Raw genomic sequence first — 14,776 nt, forward strand, 5'->3', positions numbered from 1 at the left:
TGAAATGCGGTGTTAGTTTTATGTCAGGTGTAACAGGACTTAAACCTTCCAAAAGTATATTTTCACCAAAATATTCTGTGGACTTTGGGGTCATCAAGATGTTTCTTGGCTAATACGAAACTAGCCTTTGGCCCGTCTTTGGTCAGTGGTTTTCTCCTTGGAACTCGCCATTTTTGCCCAGCCGTTTTCTTATTGTTGAATCATGAACTCTCACCTTAACTGGGGAAGGTGAGGCCTGCAGTTCTTTAGATGTTGTTCAGGGGCTTTTGTGACCTCCTGGTTGAGTCATTGATGGGCTCTTGGAGGTTTTTTTGGCTGGCAACTCCTGGGAATTTTCACCACTGTTGCAAGTTTTGTGGATAATAGATGTCACTGTGGTTACCTGGAGTCCCAAAGACTTAGAAATATCTTTGTAACCCTTTCTACAGTGATAGATGTCAGTGACTTTGGTTCTTATCCATTTCTTTATATCGTGGCATTATGTGTTGCTTTGAGATCTTTTAGCTTACATCAGACAGGTTCTATTTTAGTGATTCAATAGATCTGGACGTAATCAGATTTGGATTGTTTTTTTTTTTCTATGATTAATAAAATACTTAAGTTTACAAAAAACAGTGGAGACATATACAAGGCTGGATGCAATCTAATTGCGACTCGTGGGGGCAGCAGTGTGAATTAAGAGACGCAGTCTGCTGAGAATTGAAAAGAAGTAGAAGAAGAAACCCCGTTAAACCTCGTGAAGCGGGAACTGATAACTCACCGCTATGGACTGGTAAAAACATTGTTTTTAAGCGTTATTCAGCAGTTATACACATTTTATTCTTATGTATGTTTAGTTGTGCATGTGTCTGGTGATTACAGACCGTTGGCTTCTTATTAGTCCGCTAGTGTGCTAAATTCAGGGACTTCAACTTTGCTAGCTGACGCTAACAATGCTAACAGCGCTAATGCTGCCGTTCACAGTGAATGGCGAGGCTAACCGGCTAAATGCTCTGGTTTGGGTACGTTGACAGTCGGGAACAAGAGCTGCTCTCCAGGGTGAATAAAATAAGAACTACTGGTTTAGTAGAGCTGTTAGCAGCCAGTATTTTGGAAGAACTACTGCAATTAGGGAAGTATTACATAAAGTTAGATTTACTAGGTTATAACTGAACTACGTTAAGTGTTATAAAGATTGCAATATGTTGTTGTTTTATGAGTACTAACATTTGATATGCTCTCAGCTATATAGATCAGCCATATATGGCCAAATTGTTTGCTGTAGTTGTTTTATTTACATTGCATGGGTTCACACAGACCTGTGACGCTTCTTGTTAGTTTAGGCACAGTTAAAGCCAGTGACTAAAATGTTTTTTAAAGAGAACCGTCGGAAGTGCCACGGCTTTTTTGTGTTGAACCCACAGTAACCTTTTATAAGTGATTAGAAAATTAAATTGCCCTTTGTCTTCTTTTGACTGCTTCTAGTAATTTAAAGATTTAAATGTAATGTCAAGAACAAGGTTGATGTCCAGAGCTGTGTCGGCTACAGAGAGATAAAGATGATGAGCCATACCATGAAGCTCTGGGAAAAGAGATGCTGAAGCTAAGAAGTGAGGGCCTTAAAAAGCAAGAAGCAATATGGCTTCACGGAAGGGCAGGTTTACAGGATCTTAGTGAGACCTGCTAAAATGTATGGTTTGGAGATGGTGGCACTGAAAAAATAGGTCGTCAAGCTGAAGTGACCAGGATGGACAGGATTAGATACAAGGACAGCTCAGGCTGAGATGGTTTGAACATGTGCAGAGGAGGGACTCGACAAAGGATGTTGAAGATGGCCTCAGGAGATTCATTGATGGTGTAAAGGTGGACTTGGAGAGGAGAATTTTAGGGACAGGATGACGGGTAGGGAGATGATCTAATGTCGCGACCCCTAAAGAGAGCAGAGAAAGAAAAAAGATGTAAATTCAGTGGTGTAAAAGCCTCTGAACTGCACATAAATTAATATGTTTATAATTCTCTAGGTAATGTGCTTTCTTGTGCTTCATCTTGTCCTTCAGGGCTCAGAGTGAGCTGCCGTCTCCGGTGGTTCGAGACGACGAGGTAACGGTTGCTGCCCGCAGGAGGAGGAAGAAAGTGGCCTGTATCCTGCTGCAGAAAGACTTTGACCTGATTCCTGTCCAGCCCCTACACCCACCCATTCACCCCAGCAGCTGCTGATGGGTCTTTTAATAAAGGGGAAAGGTGGAAATATAGCTGCAAGCTTTATGGTACATTCACCTTTCTGAAATGGGAACAGGAACCTGTAACCCTACGATTTAAACTGTGATTTGTCCCCTCTTGTCCATTTTAGATGGTGGAGTCACAGAATTGGAGGGCTTGATAACCTAGTTCAATTAATGTCGGTTGGTTTGGACTGCTTCATTTGGTGGAGCTTACACACACAAACGCATAAACACAGTCCAGGTGGGACATGGTGTATGGGTTGGATTATAAATGAGCTGCCATTGGTGTGTTACTGTATGGTGCAGAAATTGCTGTGATTATTGAGTCATGGTTAAGCTCTGTAGTATGAAGCAAGTGCTTCATGCTTCATTTCTATTTTAAAAAAAGTGGATTTTGTATTTCACTTTACTAATGCACTAAACTGACCGATTGATTGCCACCTGCATCTGTGTTTAGTATGGTGGCATAAGTAGACTGGAAGAGCTTAATTTATCTGGGTTTTTGTTGTGTGGAGTTGTTTGCTACAGTGTTGATTGATAAAGTAGAAGCTGCTTGTTTTCCTGACTGTTGCTGTCAGTCCCATCACCCGGTAGCGGCAGCCCTGTCATTTCCACAGTGACACCAGCCCGGCCCTTGCTGAGGAACACACCTGCTTCACTCTTCAGACAAGCAGGTAAGATAGATATATGACAGACAGACCCACAGGTATCAGAGGCATTTATATTTGACTAAATCTCCACTCTCTTCTCATTCATCTGTTTGTCTCAGTTACTCCCAGAGTTCCAGATGTTTCATCCATTTTGGCCCCAGGAGGTCGAACGCCTCGATACACACACACGCCCAGAAACGCACTCAGCAGTCTGGTAAGACACACACTTTTCTATTCATGTATATATATTTTGTTAAATAAATGAAAACGTGAGTTCTTCGCACTTCTACTGTTTTCCATGACACAAAGAACGGTCTCTTTGTATTAGTGATGTCACAAACTTTCTTTAATGTGAAAATACAGACAGCAGAAAAACATATTAATTAGTGAGGGTTTTGTTTAGGTAGTTGAGTTGTGATTGGTGGAAATGCTGTCACTAACCCAAACAGGCCAGCTGCTGACCAGTTAGCTTGCTCAGATACTCCAGACCTTCAGTGTATCAGTTTTGTCAAACCCTTCTTGAACTTAATGATGTATTACTTACAATCATATTATGTTGAACTCACTGCTAACTCCATGATGATGCTGTGTGTGTGTGTGTGTGTGTGTGTGTGTGTGTGTGTGTGTGTGTGTGTGTGTGTGTGTGTGTGTGTGTGTGTGTGTGTGTGTGTGTGTGTGTGTGTGTGTGTGTGTGTGTGTAGAATCTGGACGACAGTGATTGGACTAACAGCATGTACACGTCGCCTGTTTCGGGTCTGGAGAACACAAGTTTCTTCAGAGAAGATATCGGGAACCTCAGCTCAGCTCTCCTAAAGGAGGATGACCCAGGAGAGGCTGGTGAGTAAATCACTTGAGCATGCCCAGTTACTCTGCAGGTGTCTTGTTGTTCCTGCTAACGCTCCGGTTTTTGCTCCTTTAAGCCGCTGCCAGTCTTTTCCCTGAGTTCCTTGGGGCTTTTCTGAAACACTCTTCCTCGGCTGTGTTTGAGCTACTGGATGACTATCAGGCGCTCTGCCAGGACAAGGTAGGCAAGTTTGCTTGATGTGTGTGAAAGCTGTGGTGTGCTCATTTTAAATGCTCTTTTGTTCTCTGTCACATGCCTTAAGGTGGATGTGCTGCAGTCTGTGGTGCTCAGAGCGGGTCAGAATAGTAAAACAGCCGGCGTCCGTTGGCTGCTGCAGCAGGAGAACTGCACATGGAGGCTCATCGCCTCGCTCTACAGGTACCTAATTCACTGATTTACTTTCTGTAACTAATTGGCTGTCTGCTCAACCCTCAACAATCAAATGTGTTCATGTAGAGATCGGGTCCAGTTGGCGCTGGAGGATGACCTCATGACGGACATGGTTGTGAGTAACGTATACTGGATTGTTTTTGGCCTCTTTTAAAAGTACTCAGAGCTCTAGCTTCAGTAAACAGCACAACCACAGCAGGAATCTGAGTCTTCTGGAAGCTGTAATGATTACCTGTTTGTGTTTGTAGGTGCCCAGTGAGAGCGAGAAGGTTGTAGTGGAGCAGCTTTTCCAGAGAGATGCCGTCATACGACAGAGCCAGGTAACTGTCTCTCTCTCTCACTCACACACACACACACACACACACACACACACACACACACACACACACACACAAAATAGAAAGGGTTACAGTGATGAGGGTTTGCAGGTTGTCTGTTCTACACGGCAGATTTAATCATGGATTAGCTGCAATTAGGGTTACATGATTTCTGTCTTTTTGTTAGATTTTAATAGTAAATCATTCAAAGATGAAAATGGTGAGTTAACTTGGGTCCTTCTGGATCCGGCCTGCACCATTAATGAATTTATCTCAACTCTCGGGACTTGTGTAGCTTTACTGATCTCAACCCGACCATCCTCTGCTCCTGCACAAAACTAAAGTGATCCTGTACCACATGAAATGAAAGTTGTGTACTTACATTTCCATTGTAGCAACACCAAATCTTTAAGATCTTTAGTATTGGTGGTTGTGCTTTACTTAATTTGTTTTAATTCATAAGAAGCCCTTTTCTACTAGTACCTGCTCTGCTCACCTCAACTCAACTTGGTTTTTAGGGTTTTCCATTAGGTGGTATTACCTGGTACTGGGTAGTTTTTTTTTGTTTTTTGTTTTTTTTGTTTTAGTAACCTACTCAGCCGGGGTTCTAGCTGAACCTTGTTGATCCAGAAATATGGCATCAAGAGACTGAATGCCACTAATTGGACAGTCAGTGTTGTCACTCGATGAGTCATGAGTTAGTCTTTCACAAAAATCAAAACTAGCATTTTTGAAACTCAACGAGGGAAACCAACACTGAATTGTGAGTCTGACTAGAAACCATACACTGAGCTGCAGGTATAATATAAAACAAGTAGATTAGGTACTAGTGGTAAACAGGCTATAAGACTGCAGAGGGTTTAGGTTTTACTGCCCTCATGTTGTCCTTATAAAATGACCTCATGGTTTTGTGATGAATAAGAGTGGAAATGTGTATGGGCTCAAATTGTGGTCATAAATATTTTGTACTTGTAAATCAAATGCGTAGTTGTGAACTGAGTTTTGTAAACCAAAGTGTGTGTGTGTGTGTGTTTAAAAAAACAAACAAACAAACAAACAAACAAACCCCCCCCCCCCCATATGTTCTCTGATTGGATTGTTAAATTCGTGATTGACATGACATTGACCAATCAGCTGAAAGGATGAAAATTTGGTCAAAATATCTTACTGGTAAGCTGAAAGTCACACACAGCCAGGGAACTTGAGCGCAGAGTTTTACACGTGTTTTTTTGCTTTCTATCTGTAAGCAGACCTTAACAAAACAAATTTGTAACTTGTGTAAATATTTTGTACAAGCACAAATCTTTTTTACACACACACAAATTCTCATCTATAGATCGCTAAACATAAAATTTTTCAGATATCTTGGTTTATAAGGTTACAAACCTCAGTTCACAACTACGATTTACAAGTACAAAATATTTATGACCACAATTTGAGCCCATAAATGTGCCTTTAATGTCAGGAATCCTGTAGCCAGACCTGTTTTCTAAAGTGAAAACAAAAGTCAGAAACTCCAGAACAATTAGGCTTATGTGTTGTTCTTTATTATTTTTCATATTTTGGTGAAGTCTTTTGATCTTGATGGTATCTGGACTCTATATTTCTTGTGATCTAATGAGCCGATTGTAAGGCTAATTGTTTCCCTGGTGGTCCCTGTGTTGCAGCTGGTTGTTGATTGGCTGGAGAGCATCGCCAAGGATCAGATTGGAGATTTCTCTGATAACATTGAATACTACGCCAAAAATGTGTGCTGGTGAGCCCCTTTGTTTATTTATGTCAGCATAAAGCCCATATTGTTAGCCCATATTTAAAGTCGTCGGTGGGGTATTTGTGTTTTAGGGAGAATACTCTCCATGCGCTGAAGATGAGGAGGAAGAGCGGCACCACCTTCACAGTCCCTCTGGTCACTGAGCTGGTGAGGCCTGTTACTGCAAACATAATCGCATAATTTCTTTGTCCCCTGTGTTTCTGAATGTGTCCATAACATTTGTGTGTTTAGGACCCAGACGCCCCCCTCCGGCAGCAGCGCCCCCTGGCTGACCTGGACAGAGAGGATGACGCCCGGCTGCTGAAGAACCTGTTCACGCTGATCAGAGCGGGGATGACCGAGGAGGTGAAGAGACACCGAGACACACAGCAGGGGATAGAGGGGCATCAATAAACTAATGTTTTTAAAGAAGTTCACCTTCTAGACAAATTCAACTCAAAGTGCTTTAAAAGACTGAAACCAGTCTTGAAACTCATTCCTACCCAGAGTGGGAACCGTAGTCTCAGGTTCAGATTCACGCTCTAATTCTCATCCCAGCCTCTTCAGTCAGGGTAACAAAAAATCAAAACGCACTCAGTGTTTTGTTTAAAAGCTGAAACAAGTCAAGCTTTTAGTTGTGTTTCTCTCTGCTATGATCCAGAAAATTTATAAGCTCTGCAGGATTTCCACCAGGAAAGCTGGAAAGCTGTAATAAGAGGCAAATAATTTAAGTGTGCACTTTATTGGTGTCGTGCTGGTGCTTAAGGTGATCTTAGCTCCTGAGACATCATGGAGGATCTTCCAGTCTCTTAGGTGCACCATAAGGACAGGAAAGCTGAGAGGAGTTTGGAGCATATAATGAAAAGTTTTGATGGTCTACAGTGGATGCTGTGAAGTTTCATTTCCTGTTCATGTCTTCAGCTGTTTGTGTCTTTGTGTTTTTTCAGGCTCAGCGGCTGTGCAAACGCTGTGGTCAGGCCTGGAGAGCAGCAACTCTGGAAGGCTGGAAACTCTACCATGACCCCAACATGACCTCAGGTACTGTCTGGCCCCAAAGTAAAGAGCACAGGGAGTGATGTTACCTAAATTTAAATATCTGTGCTCAGCCATCCAAAGCAACAACAGAGAAATGCTGTAAGAAATCTGAGCTCATGGCTTTCTGTTTTTCAACATAATGACACAGAAATGCTGCTGTATGAAAGAGCGTAATCTGTCAGCATTACAGGGATTATTTGGGATTAATCTGTAAGAAAATCAATTATAATTACTATTTAAAGTTCAGGAAGCTTATTCCCCACACTGACCTGTATTCAGAAAACAGAAATCTTGTAATTCACAGAAAATAGCCCTTTTTACCCTTCAGCTCTAAAAGGCTGATGGGGTGGTGACATCACCCCGCCGAGTGAATGCAACAACTCGAGAACGAGGGGATATAGAGGTGGTGAAATTACATCTTTCTGTCTTTCTGCCATTTAATTATTAACCTATTGCTTAATAACTTTGGTGTAGTGTGAATGACCATTGGGGAGGTCTGTAGCTACAGGAAAAGCTGTAGAACTTAAATTTGACACACCTCCTTTAATGGGAGAAAGGAAGAGGAACCACCATGATAATTACAATTCCTAAAGCCTGGGCTTGCTGCTCACAGTGATCATTAACTGTATCCATGTTTAATATGTACATCCACCATTTTAACAGCATTTATGACAAGAAATAAGGAAAAGCAACAGGACCCTAATTAAAGGAATTTCTGGGACTTTTCCCACCTTTTTAAATACAAAGTATACCTGTACGATCCTTCTCTGCATGACTGTGTATCTGTCCTCTTCTCTCTGCAGGTGGTATCGAGTTGCAGCCAGTTGAAGGAAACCCACAAAGAGGCATATGGAAGGCCTGCTGCTGGAGAATGGCCGAGGAGGTAGGTCATGCATTACCAAATTTGTGATAAATAAGAAGGCTGAGCTTGTGTTCAGTCAAGCTTGAAAATGAGAAGAATTAAAGCAAAATAAAATGTGTGTTTTAGGAGCAGTTAAACAGATACGAGAGGGCGATCTACGCCAGCCTGAGTGGGAACCTCAGACCGGTAATATAACCAGTTTTTGTGTTAATCAGAAATCAGCAGCTCAGAGTCACCTCTGTGTTTACGGTCAGTCGAATCCTAGATAATGGCAGACCTGACTCTGTGTGTGTCTTTGTGTGTTAGCTGCTGGCAGTGTGTGAATCGTGGGAGGACTGCGTGTGGGCATATTTCCGTGTGATGGTTGACTCACTGGTTGAGAAGGATCTCATGTCTTCGGGTATGGCTCATCACGAGGTGGAGACGTTACCGCGGGAGTACCTGGAGGCCAAGTAGGACACACACACACAGAATAAAATAAATAAATTAAAAAAACAAAACTGCTTCGTCTCTGATCTACTGCTTCCTCTTGCAGCTGGACCATGGAGAAAGTGTTTGAGGAGCTTCAATCATCCGAGTCGAAGGTGAAACTGGTTCTAACTGAATGTGATTGGTGGGACATATTGAAGTTGCACAGCACAGTAAACCAGTGTTTGTTTATTTATTTTACTGTGTGCAGAGGGTGCTGGAGGAGACGAGAGAGCATTATCACGTCATCCAGAAGTTTGTCATCCTGGGAGACCTGGACGGTAAGACCAGCTCTGACCTGACGGGTCACATAAACATGTAAGCTCCAGTTTCTCATGAACCTCTTTGTTTGTGTCTCACTCAGGCCTGTTGGAGGAGTTTTCCGATTGGCTAACCGCCTCTAAGCCCCTCCCCTCGCACCTGCTGCGCTTCATGACTCACCTTGTGCTGTTCTTCCGCTCTCTGGGTTTGGCACTAAAGGTAAAATCCATGTTAAAGGTTCTTACAGGTCATTTTATGAGAAATTTTCGCTTTAGTCTGTATTTAATTTTACAAATACTAAGAGCAGATTGGATCAATGTAATCTAACTTTAACCTTTAACCTCACTTTTAAATGTATTTTTCAGTTTCTTGCCTAAAGTAATGAAGACAGTTCTGACAAACTCTCAAAGAATAAATAATTAGTCAACAAAACTGCAAACAGTGAATCACTTTTTCATGTTTGGTCATGTTTCCAGCCTTATTTTATTTTAGTTTTTCCAAATTTTGAGTGTAAAGAATGGAGCTGGTTAAGCGTGAGGAACACTGTGCAGTCCAACAAATGGGATTTATTTTTCTTATAGCCCCCCCCCCATCCTAAAAAAATTCAGGAACCAAATCTGGAGAGTCTGAGAGGAATTTAAGTGGCTCAGTTATATTTTCAGTGAATGAGGCGTTCACATTGTTTACGGGTTCACGTTTTTAAATGTCGTGTTCCTGCCTCTTGTCTCTAGGAGGAGGTGTGCGTTGATGTGGTGAAGACGTACGTCTCCCTTCTGATCCAAGATCAGCAGACAGACCTTGTGGCAAGCTACGTCGGCCAGCTTCCCGCCGATCTTGCAACCTCTCAATATGCCGCCTTCCTGGAGACCGTCACCCAGCCGGAACTCCGCCCCCGCTGCCTGCAGCTCGCCACCGAAGCGGGTGAGACAGACGCTGTTACACGCTGAGGTCAGCAAGAGCAGACGCTTTATCACTGAAAGATAACTGACCATGTGTGTGCATAGGTCTGGATGTTTCTGCCATAACCAAGCTGGTGGTGGAGACTGTGAGAGAGACAGACGACACAGAGTTCACGCACCACAGCCAGACGCTGGAGACGGGAACTACAAAGGTAACGACCAAAGTGTCCACTTTGGATTTAGTTTCTCTAATGAGGTGATTCAAGTAATTTGTCTAAATTATAAAAAATGTAACTTTGCACATGTGTGGGAATATATTAGGCCAGTGGTTCCTAAAGTAGGGGGAGTGCAGAGCCATTGCGGGGGGGGGGGCAATATGAATTTCCCAAAAAAAAAGAAAAAAAAGAATGCTTGGACACTGCTAGCATAATGGACAGGTTTTTTTGGGGGGCTCCCACACAAACGCAAAGCAGAAGATGAACGAACCACATATGTCTCCAAACCAACTTCCTTTCAAGCCAAAGACTAGAAAATATGATGAAGCATATCTTGCCTTTGGCTTCACCTGCACAACGGCGGTGCCAGGGTAGGTACCCAGAACAGAATTTATTTCCCCTGCTTTGGGAGCACACGCTGGGCTGTCCAAATCACGGACAAAGAGTATCCCACATTCTTCATTTTTACTTCACAAACACTTCTTATAATGAAATTTTGGCAATGTTAGCTCTTTATACATTAAAGTTACAGTGGGATACAAATAATATCATATAATGATCCCCCGGTTAAAATCACAAACAGTATCCCACAGCTGTTTATGTTTTTAAACCCATTTTGCACAGAGAAACATTTTTTGAAAAATGTATTGCCAGTAGTGTTGAATAGTATTGCACAATAAAAAAACAAACAACTATACTTAAATTAATTACACCACAATGATGGTCTGTTTTTCTGTTATGTGTGTGTGGTTGGAGGATGTGTTTGTGCCGGGGGTGCAAAGATTTTCTTGTAAAACAAAGGGAGGCCTAGCAAAAAGTTTGAGAACTACTGTATTAGGCCATGTATCACACCTTTGGTTTAAACCTTTAAACACTACATAAAAATAATTTTTATTTGTGGAATATGTTAAAGCTAAACTGCCTTATTTAGCAGAGGTATGCAGAATGTTTGCAGTGTTGGTGAACTGTGTGGAAACGGGAAAAGATATTTAGTGCCACTAGCACAGTTAAATTCAGCAGCAATCAGGGACGATGTCTGGAGAGTGTGTGGTTTGAGTGCTGTGAGAGATTCACGCTCTTGCAGGTAACTCTGCTCTTGGATCTGAATCCTTCTCGATCAACTCGACTGACTTTTCACAGGAAGTTACCTGCGAGAGAGTGACTCTGCAATGAATACCTGCACCCTTGAAATTAATTAATTTGCTAAGGATTTTTTTTTTCTTGCACCGAACTTCTGACATAAATATTATTCCATATACACAAGTCTGCTGGGTCGTTGATGCACCGTATTGCCACTCTTCAGAATCAGAATACTTAAATAATCCCTAAGGGAATTATGTAATTTATGGCAGTATGTTTGGAACTGGCCTATATCAAATACAAGCAGAAACAATAGTTGAAGTTCAGAGAGATATTAGGAGAAATTCACACAGCTGCAACAACGTCTGTTTCCGTTTGACGAGTCTGAATGATGTTTTCTGTTCAAGCATGTCTTGATCAGACCAGCTAATTTAGGGTCCATATGTCCAACAGTGACGTTCTAATCCAAGTGTTCATCAGGCTGAAGATGTTTTGTTTATGTGAACATGGCTACAGTGATGTTGTGCTCTGATAGGAGGACCAAAGGAAGATTGATGTCATTGATTGGCTCCTCTATGACCCTGCCCACCGAGCTGAGGCCCTGAAGCAGTCAAATGCCATCATGAGGAAGTTTTTGGGTACTCTTCTTTTTTTTTTTCTTTTAGCTGTTTATTTATTGATGGTTTTGTTTGTTCCAATTAAATTGCGATTCAGTGGTCAGCTGACTTCCTTCGTCTGTCGTGCCTTAGCTCTGCAGAAACATGACGCAGCCAAGGCGGTGTTTTCTAAAGTCCCAGAAGACTCTATGAGGGAGATCTGCTCCCAGTGGTCAGGAATCAGTCAGACCACACCACTTCCTGCTGAGGACGAGAATGCCATCAGAGAACACCTGTGCATCAGAGCCTACCTGGTCTGTTAGCAACACCTGTCTTCATGTTGTTTTTATAACCCAGTTCACTGAGATGTATTGGACTGAACGTGTGCTTTGATGGTCCTGCAGGAGGCCCACGAGGCATTCACTGACTGGTTCAGACACAGCAGTTCAGCCCCACAGAAGCCGGCACCGGCACCCGAGGCCAAATTCACAGAGAGGGTAGCCAATGAGATGAGGGAAAAGGAGTACCAGGTATTTTTTTTTTTTTTTATTATTATTTATTTTTTTAATGTAGTTAAGGCATCAGTATTTAAAAATAAAAACTTTACCACTGCAGATGTTCCACATGTGCATTGTCTGGTTTTTCAGGCCTCGCTGTCCGCCTGGTCCTGCCGTTTGGATGCTTTGACGGAAGATGTGAAAGAGAGAATCTACAATGTTCTGCTGTTCGTGGACGGAGGCTGGATGGTCGACAACAGACAGGTTACTGCTTAAATCATAACACACAGACTCTAAAAGATTAATTTAGGAGCATCAGCTACATTCATAACGTGACCATGTGGTAATTTAATATTTGGTTGGTTGTGTTTTCAGGATTCAGAGCCAGACTCAGAGCGCAGCCACCAAATGGCGGCTTTGCGCTCTCTGTGTCTTCCACGTCTTAGCTTCCTGCTGCTCAGCGTGCTGCAGAGCTCCTCGAGACACCAGGAGGCGCTGCGGCTTGCTGACATCATCTCGTCTGACCAGCACCGCCTCTACCAGGTAACTGAAGCCTCCATGAACTTCCAACTGTCAACTTATGTTTTCTTTGTCAGGGTATTACTCCAGGAAGCAGGTTTAGCTATCAACTAAGTTTGTTAATCCTGAGTTGAAGGGAAACTTTCCTGTTCCAGAAAGAGAGTTGACTTCAACTCTGAGTCGGTTACCATGGTAGCAGACAGGTTTTCTTCAGCTCTGACTCCACCCCTCCTGCTATACCTGAACCGCCTGACACTCAGTTTCATTTTCTCATTCATGAAGTCGCTATCCAAGCTCAAAGCAAGGCCATCAGAAGATTTTTACAAGCACTTGAATCACAGTGAGATGTGTTTAACATCCACACTTTTATAATCATTCATCAGTATTATGTGGACAGAGACATTATTGGACAGTGATGCCGCTTTCAGATTGTGTGTCTCTGAAACATTTACATTACTGAGAAACAAACAGATCTGTGTAAAGCTACAGACACAGATCACACTGATCAGTGATCTCAATGATCAGTCATTGATCGTGTTGTACTTAGTCACTGATGGAAAAATGTCTCACAGCTGACTAACTGGAAAAGCCTTACTTTTATTTATTTAGTTTTGTCCCTCTCAGGTTACAGCTGATTAATTAAATTTAAAAGCAAATATAAAATTAGGATTCCATCTTCGTCTGATGAAAATTAAAGTGGGGTAAACATCAGATATAAAAACTAAAATTATATGAACTTTTATGTTGTCTGTGATCATGGAGTTGACTAAGCCGATTAAAATGACTTCAGTATTTCTCTAAAATGACCGGTTGCCATGGTGAATCGTGGTATTGGAGGTCCATTTATAATGAAGATTTTCTTTCCCTACTTAAGGACAGACTTAACTAGGGGTGAACATACTCGGATTTGATAGATCATACTCACATCAGCTGTACTGTAACATGAAACTTGAGTTTGTGGAAATTCCTGGTTTCTGTTTCTTTGTTTTCACTCTTCGTCCCTCTCCTCTTGCTCTCAGGTGTTCTCTAAGGAGGAACTGAGGAGGTTTCTGCAGAAACTGAGGGAGTCGTCTCTCGCTCTGTTGGACCGAGGAGTCGACCCGCTGGGCTATGAACTGCAGTCATGAACGAAGAAACACACACACATAGCAGTGTTTGAAGCGCTGTTGATTTTTGTTTTGTTTTGTTTTTCGATTGTCTGTTTTTTGCAAAATAAAAAAAATAAAAGCCTGTTTCCTGTAGTGCCTTGTGTATTTTAATTAGAAGCAGGTCCCAGTACACGAGCTGGCACAGGTGCCAGTTTGGGTTTTTGTCAATGGAAAATTGTACTTAGTAGTCAGTATAAGCTTTTAATGATATAAGTTATTCATATAGTATAGTTAGTCATATGATAGAATACTGTATGTTGACCTTTTGATGACTTAGACTGTTCTCCACTACAAGACTGTTTTATAAATTCTTTCTCACAGCGATAATAGCTGAACAAGCAGGAAGAGGAGAGCTGGACACTTTTATCTGCGCTCTCTAACAAGAAGAGGGGCCGCGTCCTTCTGAATCTCACAACACACACACATACACCTGAACCACTCTTATCTTCACTCCCTACGCACTAAAATTCCTCTGCCTATGAATAGACATATTCACCGTTGTATTGCTTTGTGTATATAAATAAAGACCAGAGCGGTAACGGAGCGCGCATCGCAGGGCCCCCACTCTGGTGTGAGCGTTCTGTGATCGCCCTTGTATACAAGTAAATGCTGCAGCGTCTGTGTGTTTCTATCCTTAGACTCTTAGCTGAAGAAGTGTCTTTAGAATAAATCTCTCGACAGTTTTAAAATTAATATATGTACATATAAGCAAATTCTTTATTTAAAAACTACAGTTATTTATGTAAGAAATATTTCCAAACCATGTGCTACTGGGGTAAAATATACATCAATCTCAAAAATATAACTTGATTGTAACATGAATACCTTTACAGCCTCCACTTCACCCCACACTTCCCACAGCTCTGGGTCATGTCATATAAATTTCTTTAAAAATGGAAAGCATGATCATATGTATAGATTTGAGGTAAAATAATTTCATATAAAACATTAGCAATTTACTGATCATATTTGAACATGTCCTGCGAATGTAGACTGGACTTTATTTTGAAATGAATAATGTATTCTTTCATTTTGGCTGGAATT

At 41.8% G+C, this 14,776-nt stretch overlaps 1 protein-coding gene and 1 long non-coding RNA gene across 2 annotated transcripts; both read left to right on the forward strand.

Moving 5' to 3' along the window:
* The first annotated feature begins 616 nt into the window (after positions 1-616).
* On the forward strand, positions 617-13,825 carry nup107 (nucleoporin 107). The gene is made up of 27 exons (XM_003448078.5): positions 617-772; positions 2,037-2,119; positions 2,780-2,875; positions 2,971-3,065; positions 3,553-3,688; positions 3,772-3,875; positions 3,958-4,073; positions 4,152-4,200; positions 4,334-4,405; positions 6,070-6,158; positions 6,245-6,320; positions 6,405-6,518; positions 7,100-7,190; positions 7,991-8,070; positions 8,176-8,235; positions 8,356-8,501; positions 8,585-8,633; positions 8,729-8,798; positions 8,882-8,997; positions 9,510-9,699; positions 9,783-9,889; positions 11,508-11,610; positions 11,722-11,882; positions 11,973-12,098; positions 12,216-12,329; positions 12,441-12,608; positions 13,604-13,825. Exons 1-27 carry the CDS (start codon positions 765-767, stop codon positions 13,709-13,711), a joined length of 2,727 nt encoding a protein of 908 aa, XP_003448126.1. The 5' UTR covers positions 617-764; the 3' UTR covers positions 13,712-13,825.
* Positions 2,126-2,577, forward strand: LOC109195236 (uncharacterized). The gene is made up of 2 exons (XR_003214539.1): positions 2,126-2,220; positions 2,330-2,577. It is a non-coding gene; the product is annotated as an uncharacterized LOC109195236 (long non-coding RNA).
* Positions 13,826-14,776: the final 951 nt, after the last annotated feature.

Source organism: Oreochromis niloticus, linkage group LG17 (genome assembly GCF_001858045.2).
Source record: "Oreochromis niloticus isolate F11D_XX linkage group LG17, O_niloticus_UMD_NMBU, whole genome shotgun sequence".
In the NCBI taxonomy this organism is placed as follows: domain Eukaryota; kingdom Metazoa; phylum Chordata; class Actinopteri; order Cichliformes; family Cichlidae; genus Oreochromis; species Oreochromis niloticus.

What these genes read in the sequence shown, in the direction of transcription:
- nup107 (XM_003448078.5), top strand. An exon ending in TGTGCATCAGAGCCTACCTG is followed by an intron (nt 11,883 to 11,972) that starts GTCTGTTAGCAA and finishes ATGGTCCTGCAG; the next exon opens with GAGGCCCACGAGGCATTCAC. An exon ending in TGAGGGAAAAGGAGTACCAG is followed by an intron (nt 12,099 to 12,215) that starts GTATTTTTTTTT and finishes CTGGTTTTTCAG; the next exon opens with GCCTCGCTGTCCGCCTGGTC.